Consider the following 20042-nt stretch of genomic DNA (forward strand, 5'->3'; position numbering starts at 1 on the left):
GCCTCGCTGCATTAAGGCAACACAGAGCAGTGGGTGTCTAATCTGCTGTAGGGTTCTGCATTGGTTCAGCTGTCTTCAAACTGGCTCAGATCCACACCCTGAAGCCCGCCGGAAGCCTCCACATCCCCCTGTCATGTGCTCACTGTACCCAGGAGTGCCCCAACAACTGTATGCAAATGCATGGATAAGGAATGAAATATGTCCACCAGGAGTCGGCTTCAAAAAGTGTGTTTTTTTTAATTTGTTCATCGTGTTGTTGTCATTGTAGAGCGTGTAGGATGAATGTTTGGCGCATTCTGATTCGCATCCATCCTTATCTGCTATTTGCAAAAAGCCGCTGGGCTATTAATTATTTGTAGCTACCAATGGATCCAATTAGCTGATTTTATTACATAAACATGATTTGTATTTGAACATATTTGATGTGAGAATAAGATGTTTTTTTTTTTTTTTTTTTTTTTTTTTTTATGATTAGTTAAGCAGTCTCTTTCACAGTGATGCTAAGATAACTCAAAATTTGAGTAGGAATGATATATTTAGATGTCTAAATGGAAAATGGATTTTGCACGGTTTGCACATGGGATGTAGCTGGCGCAGGAGCATGGCGTCTTGGGTGTGTAGGCGAGTGTGTATGTCCGGGCCATATGCCTGCTGTGTGTGCACTGGAGAGTGTGTTGCTACCGCCGCTGCTGCTGTGTGTGTGCATGGTTACCCTGGTTAAGAAAGAGCATCGTTATAGTGATTAATGGTGCCTTCATTAAGCACAGCCAGATCATTTGCATACATTAGATGAATGCGCTGGAAGATTCGGTTGGCTTCCGATTATTGAAGCTAAAAATCCTTTTTTTACCTTATTCTTGAAAAGATCTGGAAATAATGTATTAATTTATTGATATAATAAACATTAAAACACTATCTGGGCACTGGCTGTTATTTTGCTTGCATTATAGTGGCAGTAATAAATACTCAAATGTATTTCAGCGTGTGCTATGTATGTGTGTGACGTCTGTTTTGGGTGGTGGTCAGTATTTATGGATAGAATCTCATTTGTGCATCATTTTGCAACAAGCTGCATTTTCAAAGAGCCTTCACCAAATTAAATTCTGAATCCATCAAAGCTGAGCAAACATAGAATACATTCAGTTTGCAATTAATGATGTTTAAGCCACCGTCCCTCTATTTGCAGCATTGAGATGGCCAAGCAGGCTTTTCAGTTATGTTACTTAGAGTGAATTTGAAATGCTATTGCGTTACTGCAGCGGGAATCCATCTAAAAATGTGCAGTGCGCAATGCTTCAGATCTGAATGTGGTTAATTTGTAGAAAGCTTCGCTGATTACCAACTGCAGGCAGCTGCCATTCTCCGCGGCTTTGTTTAACAACTCCAGTAATTTCTGCTTCAACATAATAAAAAAAAAAACAGTCGCATTTCAATCTTGAGTTCATCACAACAAACCCAAAAGGTGTGTGTTTATGTCAGTGTGTGCTAATAATTGGCGTATCAAGAGCCAGCAGATAGTTAGAGGTCATCTCTATTTCATAACAATGATTAGCTCTCTTCCATCTGCCGCTCCCCGCATTTCCTCCGTTTCCTTGATTGCGGCATCCTCAATATCCAGGAAATTAGTTCATTTATGTTCCACAACCCTCTGTGCCGTCACTGCGATACAAACAGGTGCAGAAAGCTTGCCACACCAGGGAGAATAGTGGAGGCGAAAGGGAGCTGACAGACAACAGACCTGTACAATAAGAGCTGATTATCTGGACAGCAACTTCATAGAGACAGAATATTGTTATGGCAATATACTAACTCTAATCAAAATTGGGTATTGGGATTATTGAGTTCACTCTATTATTTTAGCTTCTTTTTTTTCTGGTTTGATCCTTCAAATTGTATAGTTAGAGTAGCTTTCAGTGATTTCACGGGTCGTAAGGTATATCTATCTATAAGTGTCATTATATCAACAGATTTTTTTTTTCTTGTACTGTATTCAGCGGTCGCAAAATACTTTATCCTTACTCTTGCCATTACCCCTCCTAAAACCTAGCCATACAGTTCATATTTGTTTGTATGTAAATCAGATGCTTGCTATTTGTTGTGGATATTGGTGTACAGTTTATATTATATACAGTTACATCCCAAGCAAACACACCATAATGGTCTTCTCCCATATAATGGCATTTTCATGCAACATTATGTGGAGTGTGGCTTGTGCGTGTCTACATCATGTCATGTTTGCTCTCGATATGAGCACATGTGGTGTGTCAGTGGCGGCGAACACAGAGAGGCTAAGAGACACCGCGAGGGGGGCCTGAAGGGTTCACATTTGTTGGAAGAGCTTGGTACGTGCACGTGTGTGAGTGTGTGCACATGTGTTTCAGCCACTGGTGCTGCAGGGAGGGCCTAGTGATCAGCAGCTGAGCCTATGTCCCGCTGGGAGCCATCACTTCAGAATGGAGCAGGTGTCTTTGCACACACACCACACTGTAAACCCTACCAGTGTGTTTTTTATACACGCCCAGCCCGCTCGCCTGCTCATTTAGACCGACTGCAGGGGGGCCTTTCTTTGTGGATTTCTTTGGATGTTAGTGTGTTTTTGATCATTACCTATTTTTCATACCCACTGAGTCAACAGAGAACACAGATCCAGAGCTCTTAACAACAGTGTGGCCTCCATAATCAGCGGCCGGCGTTCAGCATTTTGATACTTTGAAATGGAAGTAATGATCCATATGTGAACAACCTTTGCCAAAACATATTTTATATTTTAAGATTTAGCAGGCCACACCCTATTTAAGGATGGCTTCTCATTCACAAAAAACATTTTGCCTGACGAAGGCCACTGGCCGAAACGTTGCACTAATTAAAGAACACTGGTGTTGCAAGTATACAGTGTGCGAGAGATTTTTCCTTTTCTATATTTTAAGATGTAAAAAAACATAATTTGAAATTATGTCAAAACGAAGATAAAGTTGAAGAAAAAAATGGTTTGTTGATGCTAGTTTAACAAAGACCATAAGAAAAATCTTTATAGAACACTCCAATAGTTCATGCCTCATTTTTAGTGCTTAGAATATACTCGTCCATATATACACTATTGCTATTCAATCTACTTTTAGCTTTACTTCTCCAGAGTAGTGCTCATATATCAGGAAGAAGAGACGCACCTCAGCCATGAAACTAAACATTTGTAGGCTTCAGCTTTAAGGGACCACTGACAAGGCAAGGGCAAATAATGGCAGTGATAAATCCACTTATAAAGTCACGTTACAAGCTATTTAAACAATATTAACTGTCATTTCAGGTTGACATTATCAGCAAACGGTAGCCAGAGATGTTATGCAACACAATAACCGGCAGATAGACTAAATTAATTAGAAAAGTGACAGCGATGTGAAATTGTACAACAGATATGTCAGCCTGGTATAAGCTGACAAAAGAGGTATTAGTGAGAGCAAGCCCCTGTCTGACCTGCAATAATCCAATCAGACGCCTCACTTTCGTCTTCCTCTCACAATACACACCAATGATCATAATGCTTCTGAATAAACACCATTGTGCCGGTATATACCCATACAATATGCTACACAACAAGGAGCTAGAGTGGGAAGAACGTCATACATTGCACGTTAAGACGACAGTATCAGCACTGCGAAATATTGGAGTACGATTTTTTTTTTTCTCCTCTCTTTCAGAATGGATGGTTCCAGTTCCAGTGTTTTATTTATTGATTCACTAATTGCTGTGGATGAGCCAAAGTATCTGCTATGACTATTAATAAATGATGTATGGCAAACTTGTCCATTAGGAACTGTAATTTGTAGGCTACTTGTAGGCTTTCGGATTTTCTTTTTCTCTAAATTGAATCCCCAGATAGTTGTATTGCTTCCAGTTAGCAAAAACAAAAGGTTATCTGTATTTGAATTAATTTCCATCCAAAATCCATCCTTGTTTTGTTTTAAATGCCCTATCCAACTGCCTGTCTAAACCGTCCTATATTATTAAGCGATAACTACTTAAATGTTGAAAAAATTGCCCTTTAGTTTCGCTAAAGGGCTACTTCTCACCTGTATTCTTGGACATGTGTAGTATCAATGTTTGAAAGATTCCACGATTGACTTAGATACTACATTCAAAAAATATTATCCTTTAATATCTCACTTTGACATGCATGTATTTGGTAAAAAAAAAAAAAGAGAGAGAGAGAACATGCAGAAGCCATGTGTATATGTACGAAGATCCATTTCCTTTTGGGATGAAAGCGGCAGGAGAATAGTGTTGGATGTCTGAACACAAACCAATGGTTAAACTGCAGCATCATCAGCAGAGTTTAGCTCTCATTAATAATACATGTCGTCTAACAGGATTTCCATTTGAATTTATTACTGAGTACATTACTGACAAGACCATAAAGAAAAGCTCCTACCTCAGTGTACAGCCGAGGAAAACATTTATCCTTGGCTAGTTTCATTTAGTGTGACATTATGAACCGTAAACCAACACATCGCGGTTATTCATTTGGCTTTTGCATGCTGGTGTTATTATTACTCTTCTCAATCAGCTAATGCTTCATTTGCACAAGCAAGCTGAACGTGTCTGTGAGCGTGTAGGCATTTAGACAGGAACCCGTCAGAGCTGCCTCTTGTTTGCATTGCCCGCTTGCTTCTCTTGGAGCGTGGGGAAAAGGGCGCTTAAGCATGAAGTGACATTTCCAGAGCTAGATTTGTGCTTTGTGGGCTCATGTTTTTGTGTCCACTGCGCCGCGGGCCAACGCTGTGAAGAAATCTGTCTTGTTTTCCGAAAAGGTTATTCTTTATCAAAAGCCGTAGTGCCGATCTCTCTGCTGATACTGTTTTGAAACATTATTATTACTGATGGCAGCTTAGTGACAATATTCACTTGAGGTTGACTCGAGAAAAAAGGATGTAGTGTTCAAGAGTACAGTGAGTGCACAAAGCAATAATGGGAATAAAAGGTTTGAGAGATGAGCAGCAGTGGAAGGCATTTCGAGTGCTCGTATTTATGTGTGTGAGGTAGTGATTAAAGCCTGAAGCAGATGGACCACAGCGGTCGCCCTGTGAGCTGCATGTTCCCAACTGGGATCAAGCGCAAAAGGGCTCCTGTCCCCACAGCCCACGTCCGCCATAGCTACTCAGTGGTCATGTGACCCTAACCCTTCTTGCACTCCCTTCTTGACCTTTTCTGAAACTTGCTCATTTCTGTTGGTCTGAATGTGTTTAATGTACCCACTAATCAATACCATGAGGGAGAGTTTATGTCTCTTATTCAGCGCAACAAGAACTTTTGTTTTTCACTGCGCACCTATATGCAGAGACTCGACTTATTGTGCAAACGTGTTTTCTCATGAGTTTATGGTCTTTACACTGATGGAGCTGGTGGGCTGCTCAAGTTGAATGTCACCCCAAGCTGAGGCCTACGCTGTTGGTCCAAATGGACACTAATCCGCTGCTGTCCTGTTGAGAATACATGCCCGATGCCAGAGCATGTGCCAGCCTGCAGAGCCAGTGCATAGCTAAGCCTCTCTGGGCACCTCCACAAACCTTCTCCCACTGTCTCAAAGACCACCATTATCTCTGTGGCAAATTCAACACCTTTTTTTTCCCTTAAATTAAATGTGCAGTGTTATTTTAAAGCTGTAGGGGCCACTCCTACAGCTTTAAAATAACTCTAAAAAAAAAAAGTATAGAAATTCTTTTTCACTTTGCTTTTCATACTGAGGTCATGACAGCAAACGCTTTCCCACATATCATGCATCAATTATCACGTTTGCTCTTAAGAGTTTTGTTTGTGAATATGTAGCAGCTTTATTTTTATGCTAAATTAAGTATATTTACAACAGTTTTACATTGGCAGTGAGATACACGGTCGGTCATAGCAAATTGCTGCCAGCAGTATTTCACAGTCATTTTTATCTGTTATTTTGAAAGAAAGATTGATCGATAGTAGACGCAAGGAGTAATGTGTTTTTTGTTTTGTTTTTTTGAAAGTGAAGATGGTTTTAGACTTTTGTGCATCTTCGCTGTCCAACCTCTGGGCTGTGCGCTCAGTAATGGATCAGGCGTTCGGCGCTAACTCTGCACACTGAGCCCTGTCACATCTCCACTGCGCGCAAAGCCTGAACTGTAGCAAACAGCTTTGAGTTAAAGTGGCAGAAAGTGGCTGTGACAAATGCAGCACCAACTTGTTCTGGGATCAGCGTGAAGAATTCATTTGTGATCGGAGCAGTTTTTGAGACGGCAGAGTGACACAGGCAGTGCTAAGATGACTGACGCTTATACCCACTGACGTACTAGGAGAACATGGGAGTGGGGGGTTTGGAGGAGCGATCTGACGAGATGAGCTAAATGTTACCAAACGCATGTTCTTTCAGTAGGTGATGGCTTTAGCCTTTTATCCAAATTGTAAACTCTTTTTAATATACAACAATATGACACGTTTTTTTTCCCAGAATCCAACCAGTCTTCAAGTATTTATAAACCATAATTTACTTCCAGCCATGGTTATTCTTCTCTATAGACTATTCTTTGTTTGGGAGAAGAATAGCAGTGTCAACAGTTTTCTCCATAGCTAACCTGAGTGTGCCAAGCCTGCTTTGAAGGGAAAGAAAAGATGTTATTTGATTAAAACTACAGCTGAAGCGCAGGTGCTCCTTGTGCTTTGGACGGTGAAATTACCCCCAAATCAGTATCCACTTTGAGTGTGACATTGATTATTTCAATAAAGCCTCTGATCTTAACATTAAAAGCAAACAGTAAATCATGTGTCCAAAGCGTCCCATTGTTGTCCGGATGCAGTCACATTGTGTTAATAGCTGTCTGGAGTCTGAGAGGCAGTGGTGTGTCTGACTTTGTCGCTGGGCAGAAATGCAGCAGGGTTTGGAGCTGCTGTGATTCTCATTTGTTTGATTGTTACCGGCACAGACTGGATACCTGCCAGGGAGAAGGCGATCATCAGTCTGAGTAGCACAGCGAGATGCTATACTGCCAGAACTTCAATAGAGGAACTAAATCTATCCTTCAAGGGCGAATCAAAAAGAGCCTAAGTAAGCTGCAGCATGCTGAGCAGCAAGCTTTACCCTATTAGATATATTAGGTGCTTCTCCCACAAACTGCTGGGTTATTTTCAACTGTAGTCAAGACTGAAGCACATTGTATTGTTGTCAAACAGCATCAGGGATAACAACGTGAGTTATTGTTAATAATATTTTGTTATGGACCACCAGCGCCATTGATGCAGCACCAGCAACTGCATTTAAAATGTGACACATTGCTCATTGCCCATATATGCCCCACAATGTCCGTCTAACATTGGCTACATAAAGTTAAGGTTAAGGTATACTTTATTGTGCCCGTAGGGAAATTTGTCCTCTGCATTTGACCCATCCTTCGATGCCGCTGGGACAACCCGTAAGGAGCAGTGGGCGACGGGATCCATCTCCAGATGTAGGGCCAGGCTGATGGTCAGTATTACCTGGCTGGAGGATTCACCTATTGTACATGTTTTTAGTTCTTCCTTAGCAGTGCATTCACCAAGGATTATCCAGGTCCAGCTATTAGTTTTTACTATACTTGGTTTCATTGATTTAACTTTCAATCTGACATAGACACCACAAAAACAAGTTCATTTTCAGCAGTTAATCAAGGTATTTTCTTCATGCACTTTGATGCAACACCTCAGTTGGCATCTTCACTCCCCCCCTTTAAATAGAACTCTTATTATGCAGAGTGAGACAGGTGTTGAAACAGTGTGTCTGACAGTTAACAAGACTCAAGCTGAGAGCACCCACAATTATCACTGTCTTGATGCTGCATATTCAAGTTCTTCATACATATGTTATATGGGACCAACCTTCACTCTGTCAGCATAGAGTTATTGACTCCAAACAATTTCTCAGAAAAAGTATGTCCAGGAGAACTAGGACACACAACAGAAGATTTCATTAAATCCTGACTTTTTTAAGTTTCTGTTTGTAAGAAAATACACAGTGAAGAAGGTACAATTTTATTAATTTGCCTGTTTGTAATTTACTGTGCACAAAAACAATATTTATGCACAGTGTGTGTGTGTGTGTGTGTGTGTGTGTGTGTGTGTGTGTGTGCGTGCGTGCGTGCGTGCGTGCGTGCGTGCGTGCGTGCGTGTATGTGTGTGCATGTGCGCATGTGTCAATATGTTAGAACACATTTCAACAGATCCCAAACAGCCAACAACACTTGTTTCTGCTGTTCATCTTATCATATGTTCATTTAGATCTGAGTCACTGATCTAATGTGTCTGATGTTGTCTGTGTCTTTTCGTAGTAAACATATAGGCCTATGCGCACATACATGTTAGTACAATGTGAATGCCCTGCAGCTTCTGTCTAGCTTCTGCTGAAAGGTGTGCGTGTGCATTTGAGGAGGCAAGAGCTCCCTCTTCTTGTCTGTCTGAGATAGCTGTGTAGAAAGCAAAGCAGCCTGAGGCCGTTTTGCTGCTGGGCAAATTGAATTAAGATTTCCATCATTTATATGCAAATTAATGAGCATAAAATAAACACTTTTTGAATTGTTAATTCCATTGAAATTCAAAAAGCTCATATTCAGTCGGGGTTTATTAATTACACATTGATAGTACAAAGTAAGTAGACTAAATGTAAATGGCCATGAATTGTGGGTAAGATACTCTGAGTTAGCAGTTTTGGCTGAAATGAATAGGCTTGTAGTTATTGATCGTTTGAATTCGAGGCAGCCGCCATAATTAACACAATAGCGTCCACTGTCACACTTTTACTTTGTGCACCTGCTGACGGTCCAAGGGAGACTCCCTCCGCTTGCATCCGCATGTGCCCCTCCCCCTCCTCTCCTCTTCAGCCAATCGGAGCCCGCAGCGGGGATGACTGGTCCCTCTGTGCACGGTTCCAGGGGAGAGATTTTGGGGGCGCTTCTGTGCCTTTTGATTTTACTCCCATTTTCGTTATTATATCTATTGTGGGGCGCCGTACCTTCTCTACGTCACATACTCTCTCGTTGTTTTTGTATTTTTTCTTCCCTCGATTTATTCCTCTCGCGCACTGCACTCTGCTGCCAGTCCGTCCGATTATCCGCGCTCACTTAACCGGCTTTTACACTTTGTCCGCTTCCAGCATCTCTATTGACTAACAACAACTGCATCACACAAGAATGGTCATGGTGAGTAAAGGCGTACGATCTCGATTGAGAATCCAACATGTGTTTTTCTATGTCTTTTATGACGATTACGCACGTTGGATGCCGCAGTAGACGGATCGCAGCAGGTCCACGAAGCCATGTGACTGTTACTTCATATCGCCTATACAGCTAATTAATACAGGAAGTATTTTAGAAAAGGGCATTTCATTTTGAAAGAAACCAACTGATGCGCCAGAATGGACAGTGACTTTAAAAGACTTTCACAAGAGGGGAATTATAGGCATTTAGACTCCTTTTTTTTTTTTTATGAAGTTGGCTTAGACAAGTAGCTAAGTCAATAACATGTAGATTAGTGTAGCCATTGTGAACCTATTGCATGCTATATTTGTCAGCCTCATTGCATAATTGCCAATGTCATTTTTTTTTTGTCAAATTGATATTTATTCTATTCTCCAACGGCTGCTGCATCTTTAGGTATCACTGGCTATGTGGAATTTGAAGTTTTAGGGTTATCCTTATTTTCCCCCCTATTTTCCTGAAAACCCCTAAAATTTGCAATTATGCTAAAAGATGGATTCATTTATTTATTTTAGATATAGCCTATATACTGCCAGGCTACTTCACTACATTTATTATTCGTTCTACTATATACATCTCTATTTCCACAATATTATACTAATTATAAATTCACATATGTGCTCACTAGCTGTTGAATTATGAACATTCTGTGTTGTGTGATAAAAAATCTGAAGTTGGGTAGTAACAAGAGTTCAGAGCAGTAGATGTAGCTGAGATTTATTTTTTTTTTTTTTTTCATGAGCCCAGAAAGAGCTAATTTATATACACAGTGCTGCGCAGGCATCCTATTACCATAGTGCCTGAGGCTGCAATCACTCTCCAGACTGGGGTCCACGCTCGGCCGGCTCACTCAAGCACACACCTCAGCAGCCATTGATTGCTTTGCTGGGATTCAGAAAGCCTTTTCACTGCCAAAGCAGGCTGAAGCTGGCGTGTGCCGACCAGGGCTCTGAGCCAGCCGGAGAGCGAAGGTGTTAACACTGAGGGAGGGGGAGGTGAGGCTGAGGGCTGACGAGCAGGCCAAAAAGCCAATCGCAGCCTGGGATAGAGCAGTGTGGGGGGGGGGGGAGTGGGCGGGCTCCGACCTTCCAGCTGAGCAGCGCACTGGGCGGGTGGCTGTGCGGGCTCGGAGGAGGGGGGGCGCGCGAGGAGGAGACACACACTGCAGCCCAGCATTCTCCTCTCAGCATCTGTGAAAGACGGCAATGCTCCGTGCGCCACTAGCACCACGCTACTCTCTGCTCATCAGCACCAGAACTGAAGTATAAAAGAAAGGCAGTCCCTAAAGCGAGGACCGGGAGGTGTCATTCAGTCTAGGACTATACGCCGTTCTGTGAGGAGAGTGAGGCAGTGGTGAGACAACGGCCGGCGTCTACCAATGGAGTGGAATGGGTTTAAGATGGTAAGGAGAGCAACGTTACTCAACGCACATGGGAGAGCATAGACCGCAGTACCTAGTGGGGGCTCAAATATACAGTAGTAGTAACTAGACAGTGGAACAATTCAAGATCAAGTCCATTCATCCAGATGCAGAAGGGAAAACTGCAATGGCATGCTGATGAATTGGCAAAACACGAGTAAATCTTTCATAGTAAAGCAAAGGTGTGTGGACCATAGGTAAGGAGCTGGGATGTGAAGAGTAGGAAAGTAGGGAGTTAAGGGTTAAACTGGGAAACAGCACCCATTTTATGCTGAAGTCTGAAATGTACACGTCTACCCCTTTTTTATCAGCTTGCACCACTCGTAAATATTCACCTGTCTACGCTGCAGCAAGGGTGGAATTGAGTGTTGTGGATTAAAATAGACTTTGTGGTGTTTTGCTAGTTGAAAGAAAGGCTCGAAGTAGCACATGTGCTTTGGGAGTAGATACGTTTTTGTGCCATGCTTGTTGTGGAGGTGTGTGCTGCTGCAGGAACATGGAGTAGGAGAATTGATTACTACGCTGTGCATTTAGAAGGATTAGCTATAATATAACTCTTTATTGTCAAGAAGCTGCTATTTGCGTCCTCACTATTTCCATTATGAAGTCCAGCAAGTACTCCATTTGTCAGTTGTTGTGTTGTGCAAATTCTACAACAACATTTGAGACTATCAAATTATATGCATAATGTTTACATTCATAAAGCTTATAACTGTCTTCATGCTTCTCTGACCACCTCAAAAGACTGACTCACAGGAAGTATTATTCATTCGTAGACCAGGAGGCTAAATGTTTGCTTACTGGCTTTAGTTCACCGGATCTAATCAAAATGCTAATTGAAATGAAAGGCAATTCCTCAGCTTCGGTTGGTACGATTTGGTGTGCAGTTTTCTTATAATTAATACTGGAACATACTCTAGCTAAACATAATTAAATGGGGGAAAAATGTGTTGGAACAACAAAGAATCATTTATATGCAATATCTTCTCTGTTCCAGTTCCAAACTTGGTTAAATGAAGAGTGTGGCATCTTGGACAGTGCCAAGCATACTGAAACTGCAAATCCCCATGCTGAGAAGCAAACCTTGCAGTGGCAACAACACAAAAGAAAAGCCAAAAGGTGGACAGAAAATGTCGACAATGCTCTAGATATTGATGAGAACCAGTGGACCAGGACGGAGGCAAGCAGGTTTAGTTTTGCATTGGCATGCTGTGTCTATCCCACCCAGTGGCACAACACCACAAACCCCAAGGTTACATGGAGTTCTAATATGCAGAGCAGAAGAATTTCTTAGCAACCCTGCACCATCTGAGTGACCAGATACTACGCTTGAGGTTACATTAGGAGATCTTTGAGGATTTTGACCTCTTGCCTGTTTGTATCAACATGGAGTGTGTTGTGTTTGTCTACATTAGTGGCAGAGTGACATATGTCCAGATGCGGAGTGACATGGTTAACTAAAGGCTGATTAAACCAAAGCTAAATGGATAGAGAGAAGGAAGCTGAGGCAGAAGTGATACTGACAGGGGAACAATGGACAGTTAATCTGCTTTGCTGTGTTGCTTTATGCTACAACATCCATAAGGCATGCATTGGAGAATGTATTATATCAGTTAATTAAATATATTCATTACATTGCATACATGGACAGGGTTATAAGGAACACAATCTATTTATTAACTTTGAGTCATGGAGTTTAATTTATCTTGTAAACCTGTCAATGCTGCATAATGGACAATTTCAGATTAATGTGAAGCCATACGGACACTGTATTATTCTGAAATAATTTTTCCATCTACTGTCAAAGTGGCACTGTATCTGAAATGCAACCATGTAGTCCTTCCACCTTCAATCCAAAACACAAACTTAGAGACCATTTGTGTTGTTCATTAAATTAAAAGTTTAGTATTAATTGCTTTAGATAAAAGGACACCACACAGTGTTAATGGGACGATTGGGGGGTCTTTCATCTCCCCCTCGTGTCTCTAGCCAGAAAACTACAATTGCAACACTCCCTGCTACGACCCGGAGGCCCCAATACGCACTAATGGAATCACGAAGAAGAAGCTAACAGGCTAACGGGCAAAGCTAAGTGTGGGCTAGTGCCACTTAAACAGTATTTACAGCCAAGTTTGAGTGAAAAAAATATCTCCATTGTGTAATTGGATGAACAATATCCCTCTCTCCCTTTGTCTTTTCTATCAGCGTAGTATTTACTCTCACGGACAATTAATGAGTAAAAAAACATGCTTAGTTAGTTAGCTTGAGTTACTTAGTTCTGCTTTAAAAAGATGGCAAACCACCTTTTTAAAATAATGGCCATAATTCAAGGTTTTGAGGAAACAAACACTTGTCATAGAGATGACTTAGACTGAAGATGCTTTTTTTGGATTGTATCAGGCCTTGTGATTGGCTGAGTCACTGAGTCAGTCATCTATGTTTGGAGAATGAATAAAGCAAACATCTCAATTTGGCCAAAAAATGACACAGCCTATTGTTTTTACTCAGGCAACGATGTGCTACAAGTAAATTAGGAACAGTGAACTAGAAAATATCTCTACAGTATTACAATTAGTATAGTGAAAGCAATAGCTGTACATGCAATATCAATGTTATAGTACTTTAGTAGTTAATAGTTGCGATAGTAGTAGTTTAATAAGACTTCCACATTAAAGTAACAGTACTTTTCAATTTCTGACATTGATTCAATCTCTTCAGTCAGATAACCAACTCTGTACCTGTGGGCTTTCAAACCACCACTCCCAAAGACACACAAACATGTTCACATATGCTTTCATATGGATGAACTGTCTTGCCCAAGGACACAACAACAGTACACACTGAAATGGGTTTGGACTGCCAACCTAAGCAGCTTAACGGTGTGAAACAGTTTAACCTTTGCTGCTCCTTTTCACGGTTTGCTCCTGCTCTGCTGGTGATGTTACGGCAGTCAAAGATGCTTCCAAGGCATGTTTTCTGTAAATACATTAGGCTTCCTTTATCACATGTGCGCTTGTACAAACATTATTAAATATTGCGTCGTCTTTAAATGTCTTTGCCACTTAAACAAAGGGGGGATGGAGACAGCTAATGAGCCGAAAGCCTGTTTGAATAAGACGCTTCTGTAACAATCTTTGTCCCAATTAGCACGCTTTGGTTTTTTAAATATTCCTTTTGTGCGGCGCCTAAACACACATGAAGACTCACAAAACGGTCACATTTAAAATTTAATAGGCTTCCACGGCGATTTCCTTCATTTATTTAAAAGATTTCTCCTTTTTTTCTTTTCCTCTTTTTGCGAAATGCTCGAAATCGTAGAGTGGCTGTGTGCTAGACCTAATTCCTCTGGCAGTGGCTCAAACTGCTACCGACAGACACATAATCAGCTGGGGAGTATTAGCGCCTCAGCCCCGCTAGCATACACACGACCGGAGCCCTTGTTGAGCATTGCCGCTTTTCTGAATAAATATCCCGATGGAAAATACAGTGGGAGGAAAGAGCCATTCATGTACATAGAGCTTTGTTCGGTTAAAGATACAAGAAGAAGACGAAGCCCGTTGTTAGCTCTCTTTCCGTTTCATTCTTTCCCCAACAGTCTTCCTCAATCATCTCCTCTCTCTCCGTCTCTCCGCTGTGTCTGAGTGTGTTTTGGTATTCGTACAGATGTTTGGATTTGAGTGGCAGTTTCTCCAGAGACTATGCACAAGACTTGTCTCATCTGCATTTTGCATCACCAGGAAATAGGGGGAGAGGGAAAAGCGGGCAGACAGGCGGTATATGGCATCAGTGTGTGTGCCTGTTTGCCTGTTGTTTAACTCAGCTTAACTGGCCCCAGAGCTGCTGGCGTGTGATGTTTCAAAAGGACGTTTCAAGGTCATGTTTTCGACAGGGCTCCCACTTCTCGCATATTAAACATTGATATAATTCTGTAGTAAGATGAATTATAGATCAGAAATACGTGCTCCAAAAGGGTCTGTTCTGTTGTGAACCGTAATAGGCACAATGTGAAAGCATTCTGCGTGACTTTACATGAGAATAAAAAGATCTTGATCTGTATAAGCGATTGACACTGGAAAATCAACATCTAAAGCCATTGACAAATCACTTTTCATATGGTTTTGTTTTATCACTCCTGTAGTGGTGCCTTGGGGAATATTTGATTGTAAATCTATATTCCCTTAATATGTATTTTTTCCTAAGGCACTGCGTTATGACATATAAGGTGACCGGTTCTTTGCGGTCTTGGAGCAACCAGAAAGATGTTGCCGGAATGTCTCTGCAACACAGGGAAGTCAGATCTCCCTCAATCAGGTAGAAGACGACTGCTGTTCATGAAAATCATATTGCAGGAGGTGACAGACTTGACCTAAGCCTCATGAATTATTAGAGAAAATATGGCAGCGGAGGGAGATTGCGGCTAACAATTTTCTGTCGTCGGTTAGACGCTGTTTGACTTAGTGCATCGCCAAAGAGCTAACAGCCACTGGCAGTTATCAGGCCACAGCTTGAGATGGTAATTCAGATAATGTTGGTGTTTGTCCCCAACAGAAAATATGGATTTACACAGTCAAAGTACATTTCCTTCAATCCACAGGAATAGTGGCCCTTTCTACACAAAATACGGAGATGGCATGGTAATATCCAGGGCTTATGGTGACAGATAAGTGTCAGCAGCAGGCGTAAATGGTACCTCTGATGCGGACTGCGTGTTGTGTGTGCAAAAGAGGAAGAAACTGCGTGTTATCTCTTAGATGCACAACACTCCTGCTGTCATCCCCTGGGTCTTCCATTGCAATCAATCACATCTTCTGTACATTGCTTCCAAGATTCTGCATTTGACACACACAAAAAATGGAAATACCATGTAAATTGCATCATTGCAGTCACAATAAATCAATTGTAGAGAGATCAGGATACTTTGATCTGCTTCTTTTACGATTTGATTTTGGGGGCCCTACTTCCTTGTGCAGTGATTTTTATATAATATTGTGTATACATATAGTTATCCAGGCTTGGGACCAGTACATTGGTATTCTGATCAGCTTCAAATAGATAGGGCGGTACGGTAGCACAGCGGTTAGCACTTTTGCTTTACAGCTGGAAGGTCCTGAGTTTAATTCCCTGGTGGGACGGGGCCTTTCTGTGTGGAGTTTGCATGTTCTCCCCGTGTCTGCATAGGTTTCCTCCGGGTACGCATAATAGGCCAGAATGAATGAGAGTGTGAGTGAGTAGTTGCAGGTGGTCGGAGAGCCCGATGGCACAAATTGGCAGCATCGCTTCCGTCAGTCAACCCCATAGTGTAGTGCTTTGAGAAACTTGGTAACACAAGCTTGTAAAGCGCAATACAAGCTTTATTATTATTATAGTCAACACAAAATGATTGACACAGCCATTTTATCCTGATACACTCTATTATTGACACATGAAATAGTGCAGTATAATGCTGACTTCTTTTTTCGTACCCCTGTGTTTCCCCTAAAGCACACTTACCACTGTATATGAGCAAAATGTCTTGTGGGTATTTTCAATTACTCTCTGCCATACCACAGTAGGGGAGAGTAATCTGCTCGTTTGAATGCACGCCACAGTTAATGTCTTTGCTTGTGTGCCGGCGGCCGTGACTGTTAGATCTGATGATATAACACATTTAGGCTTTTCTCCCACATTTCCGATTGCGCCACTCTTATGTTGAGTTTTTCACCCAGATTGGAGTTTCACAGCAGATGGGATCAACGTACAATTCTTTTGTCAATTCTGAAGTGACTAGCGTAACAAAAGTTAATAATGTTTACCAAGTGAGCAACTGAGATGGCAGCCTCTTTAAAAAATCCAATATGTTCCCGTGTCAACAGCACAGTTCATGCAACAGAAAAGGAAATTGACTGACATAGATGCTACTCATTTCAGTAAAAGTAAAATCATTATTTTACCTACTGCAGTGTTCTGAGTACAGCTTACTACTGTTAGTTCCACATCTAACACTACTACAATCCCAACTACTAACCTCTGCCGTTAAAATACCAATGATACATTTTTACTTCTGTTGTAGTTATATTATGTCTACAACTGTTTTGCTCATAATACCGCTACTACAATAAATTCAGTATATGCTGCTATCACTTCAGTTATTGCTACAATAGAATACTCTCAATTTTCTTTTTGACATTGAATTTGAAAGAAAGTGATGTAACTTTTACTATAGACAAGATTGACCTTTTAAATAAACCACAGCTTATACATAAAAAATGATGCTTGCCACTCCAGGATCATTTGACATAAGATAAAATCTTTTTATGCCGAAGTCTAAACTGCACAGTCCTATGCTATAGCTGCTACAACCAATAGTTCCTAAATAGTTCCCATATATGGGTATTATAACATGTCATCTTCAGCATTACCCCTGCATACGCTTACTTATTTTGACAGATGATAGGCCACTGTCCTTTTCACTATTTAATTACACAAGCTCCAGTCCAATCAGTAACCAGATTAGGGGTAAGTGCACGGACACAGAGCAGAGGGATGAATTCTCCACCATAACCAAGCTCTGCTGCTGTCTATGTGATCAGCTCGGTGACTTTGCTGCAAGGCACACACACAATTACATACACGGTTAAACAGTGAGATGCAGCTGATGGGAAAGCAGTGATTAGATTAGCCAGAGCAGCCTCCTGTTCCTCCTCTCTGGTTCTCTGGGTAAATGCATTGCTGTAGGTCCAGTTCTTATGGCCTGAGGCGCTGAGCAGTTCTTAAAGGGGGGGTATTATGCAAAATCAACTTTTTCAAGCTTTACATCATGTTATGATGTCATTCCCTCATCAAAAACATGCCTGAAGTGTTGCCTTGGCACATTCACGTATTTTTGATCTGTAAAAACTCTGATGGCAGCCATTTTAGGGACAGCTTTGCCTGAGTCCTCCTAGGAACGCCCCCACCTCCTTGAGACGCCTCCGAGCTTTCGTCACCAGCCGAGTAACCAACCACTGCTCCTCAGCGGAAGCCCCTCCCCACTGATGCCACAGATAGCGTGTGGAGGGGGCGTGTCGGAAAGGGTCAGAGGTTCTTAAAGAGACAGAGGCCTATTTCAAGACATTCACTACAGCCATTTTGAGAGAGCAATTTTATATAAGGCAGTTATTCTAATTTACTGCATTTACAGACCAACAGAAGGTTTTGTCATCATTGTAGTGTGCTATAGACTGGTGCTATGTGATTGAAAAAGCATAATACCCCCTCTTTAACTTCCTCCTTATGAATCATTATTGCTAGTACATGAAACCATTTTTTTAATTAATATTACTTTGTTTGTAAAATGGCTAAATGCCCTACTTCTTTTTTTTTACTATTATGACAGAAAATACTTGGATCCCTTTGAGAAGCCATCCTCAGATTTTGGTAGTTCACAATGAAACACAATTTAAAAAACACACACAGGCTTATTTATTGCATAGAATTACCACCATGTTATGTGGTAGCCCTGGAGGTCGAGTGATTTTGCAAGCCCTGTTTGAATACTTCAGTTGTGTTACATTAAAGAACATTCTACTTCCTGTGTTTATTTGGCATTACTACAATAATAGCCCTTGACACAAGAGAAGAGAGAGAAAAGGTGCTTTTCTCAAACAAAATTTGTCTTCTGCATTTGACCCTCACCTCGATGCTACTGGATGACCCGTAGGGAGCAGTGGGCAGCAGCAGTGCTGTGCCTGGGGGACCCATCTCCAGATGTGGAGCCAGGCTGGTGGTCAGAATCACCTGGCTGGAGGATTCACCTATTGCACATGTTTTAGACGCACATTTTGTGTACTGAACTTAGCTTGTAGATTTTTTTTATAATACATCCTGGTTCAGCATAATGTAAAGAAAGTGTCCTGCTGAATTTACTTTTTGGGACTTTTTATACAATTTGTGTTTGCAGTGCTTAATCAGTGAGTTGCAGTAAAGATAGCTGAGGACCATGTAGCTGCTCCGCTACATTGACCTACACTTTTTTTCTGGGAGATCTTTGTTTATGACTTTAGCTGCTGACTCTGATGAATGGTGCTGTCTGCTCCAAAGCTACATTGTAAAAAAAAAAAAAAAGGATAATAATAATTACTTCATTCACTGTCACTAAAACTAGGGCAATGCTTGACTCTTGCAGTTGATGAGGCATTGGTTGGATGGTTTTCATGGAAAGCCTACTGTAAGGTTGATAGCACTGAGCTGATGAGCTGTGGAAAGCTGGCTGTAGAGTATTAAGGGTCGAAGACTTGGGGCAGGGGAGTCCTTGTGGCACTGTGGGGGGACCTAGAGGAGCTGTGATGGGAGCCGGGGAGCCAGGCGGAGGGACAGACCTGACAAGAGAGGCCAAGGCTTCTCTTCCAAGGCCCACTCCCCATGCTCCGAGCTCCGGCCAAACAGCCAGGCAGGTGTCCAGCTCATCTCACACCCCCACTAGAGATGAACTGCAGCAGGGCAACTGTCACTGGAGCTGCACACACAAGTGTCATCTCTAGAGTGGAGATGCGCACCAATTTTCAGCTTGTGATGACGCATTGTTGGGGTCAGCCATTGCACAAGTGACCCTAGTGCGTGAGAGCTTTGAACCATGTCCAAGAATGTGCTTTAAATTACTTGATTACTGCAAATGTTTTAAATATGACTATTTCACTACAATCACAACGTTTGCCTTCTTCTAATCTAAATGTGGATATACCATACCTTGTTTAAAAGCTCAGAACCTTGAAAATTCATGAGCTTTAATAAAGCCCTGCACTAACAGCTGTTTAACCTCTCAACCCCCACCTGAACCGAGTACATTCTCTCCACTTTGGCTTTACCCAAATCTAAAAGCTTCTTAAAGAAATAATCAAAGTCGCAAACACAAAACAAAAGCTCATCAAAAACTTGGCAAAAAGCGACAAAAACAAGGGTGAAAACGCAAAATGTGTAGCGGTGCATCAAACATGGCAAAAGGCGACCAAAATGTGACAAAAAATTGTGAACAAAAACTAAAAAGTAACACAAATGCAAAAAATGTAGAAACAAAAAAGCGACAAACGTGACAGAAAAGTGACAACAACAGGAAAAAGCATTAGATCAGTTTTGTACTCTGATCTAAAGGCTGTAAACTCCAGTCAAGAGGCTTTAAGATTTGGGTAAAGCTGAACTGGAGAAAAATGTGCGGTAAAGGTGGGGTTTATAAGGTTAATGTTTATTCTAAACTGTTTTTAGTGATAAGCTCTTTGCTTTCATGAGTTTAGTGCGAGAGTAATGAGTCTGATATTGTTGGATTCAATTTAATGTTGGCGTTCAGGTGACATTAGCATTAGCGTGTAAAATCCTTAGAAAAAAAAAGATATCCTGAAATAGTTTTAGCTGAAATGTTACTCAGTGTT

At 41.4% G+C, this 20042-nt stretch overlaps 1 protein-coding gene across 9 annotated transcripts in view; it reads left to right on the top strand.

Annotated features, from left to right (window-relative positions):
* elavl4 (ELAV like neuron-specific RNA binding protein 4) overlaps positions 1–20042 on the top strand; it is a 64541-nt gene that overhangs the window by 2058 nt on the left and 42441 nt on the right. For 4 of the 9 annotated variants that reach the window (XM_079575205.1, XM_079575207.1, XM_079575206.1 and 1 more), the window contains exon 2: positions 7376–7480. The exons of 3 other annotated variants lie outside the window; for them this stretch is intronic. In XM_079575205.1, coding sequence (XP_079431331.1) covers positions 7376–7480 — 105 coding nt within the window. Of the gene's footprint in view, positions 1–7375; positions 7481–8966; positions 9186–10386; positions 10645–20042 lie in introns of those variants that run through there. 2 more of the 9 variants (XM_079575212.1, XM_079575211.1) reach the window with 2 other exon arrangements.

This window comes from Gobius niger, assembly GCF_951799975.1.
Source record: "Gobius niger genome assembly, chromosome: 17".
Classification (NCBI taxonomy): domain Eukaryota; kingdom Metazoa; phylum Chordata; class Actinopteri; order Gobiiformes; family Gobiidae; genus Gobius; species Gobius niger.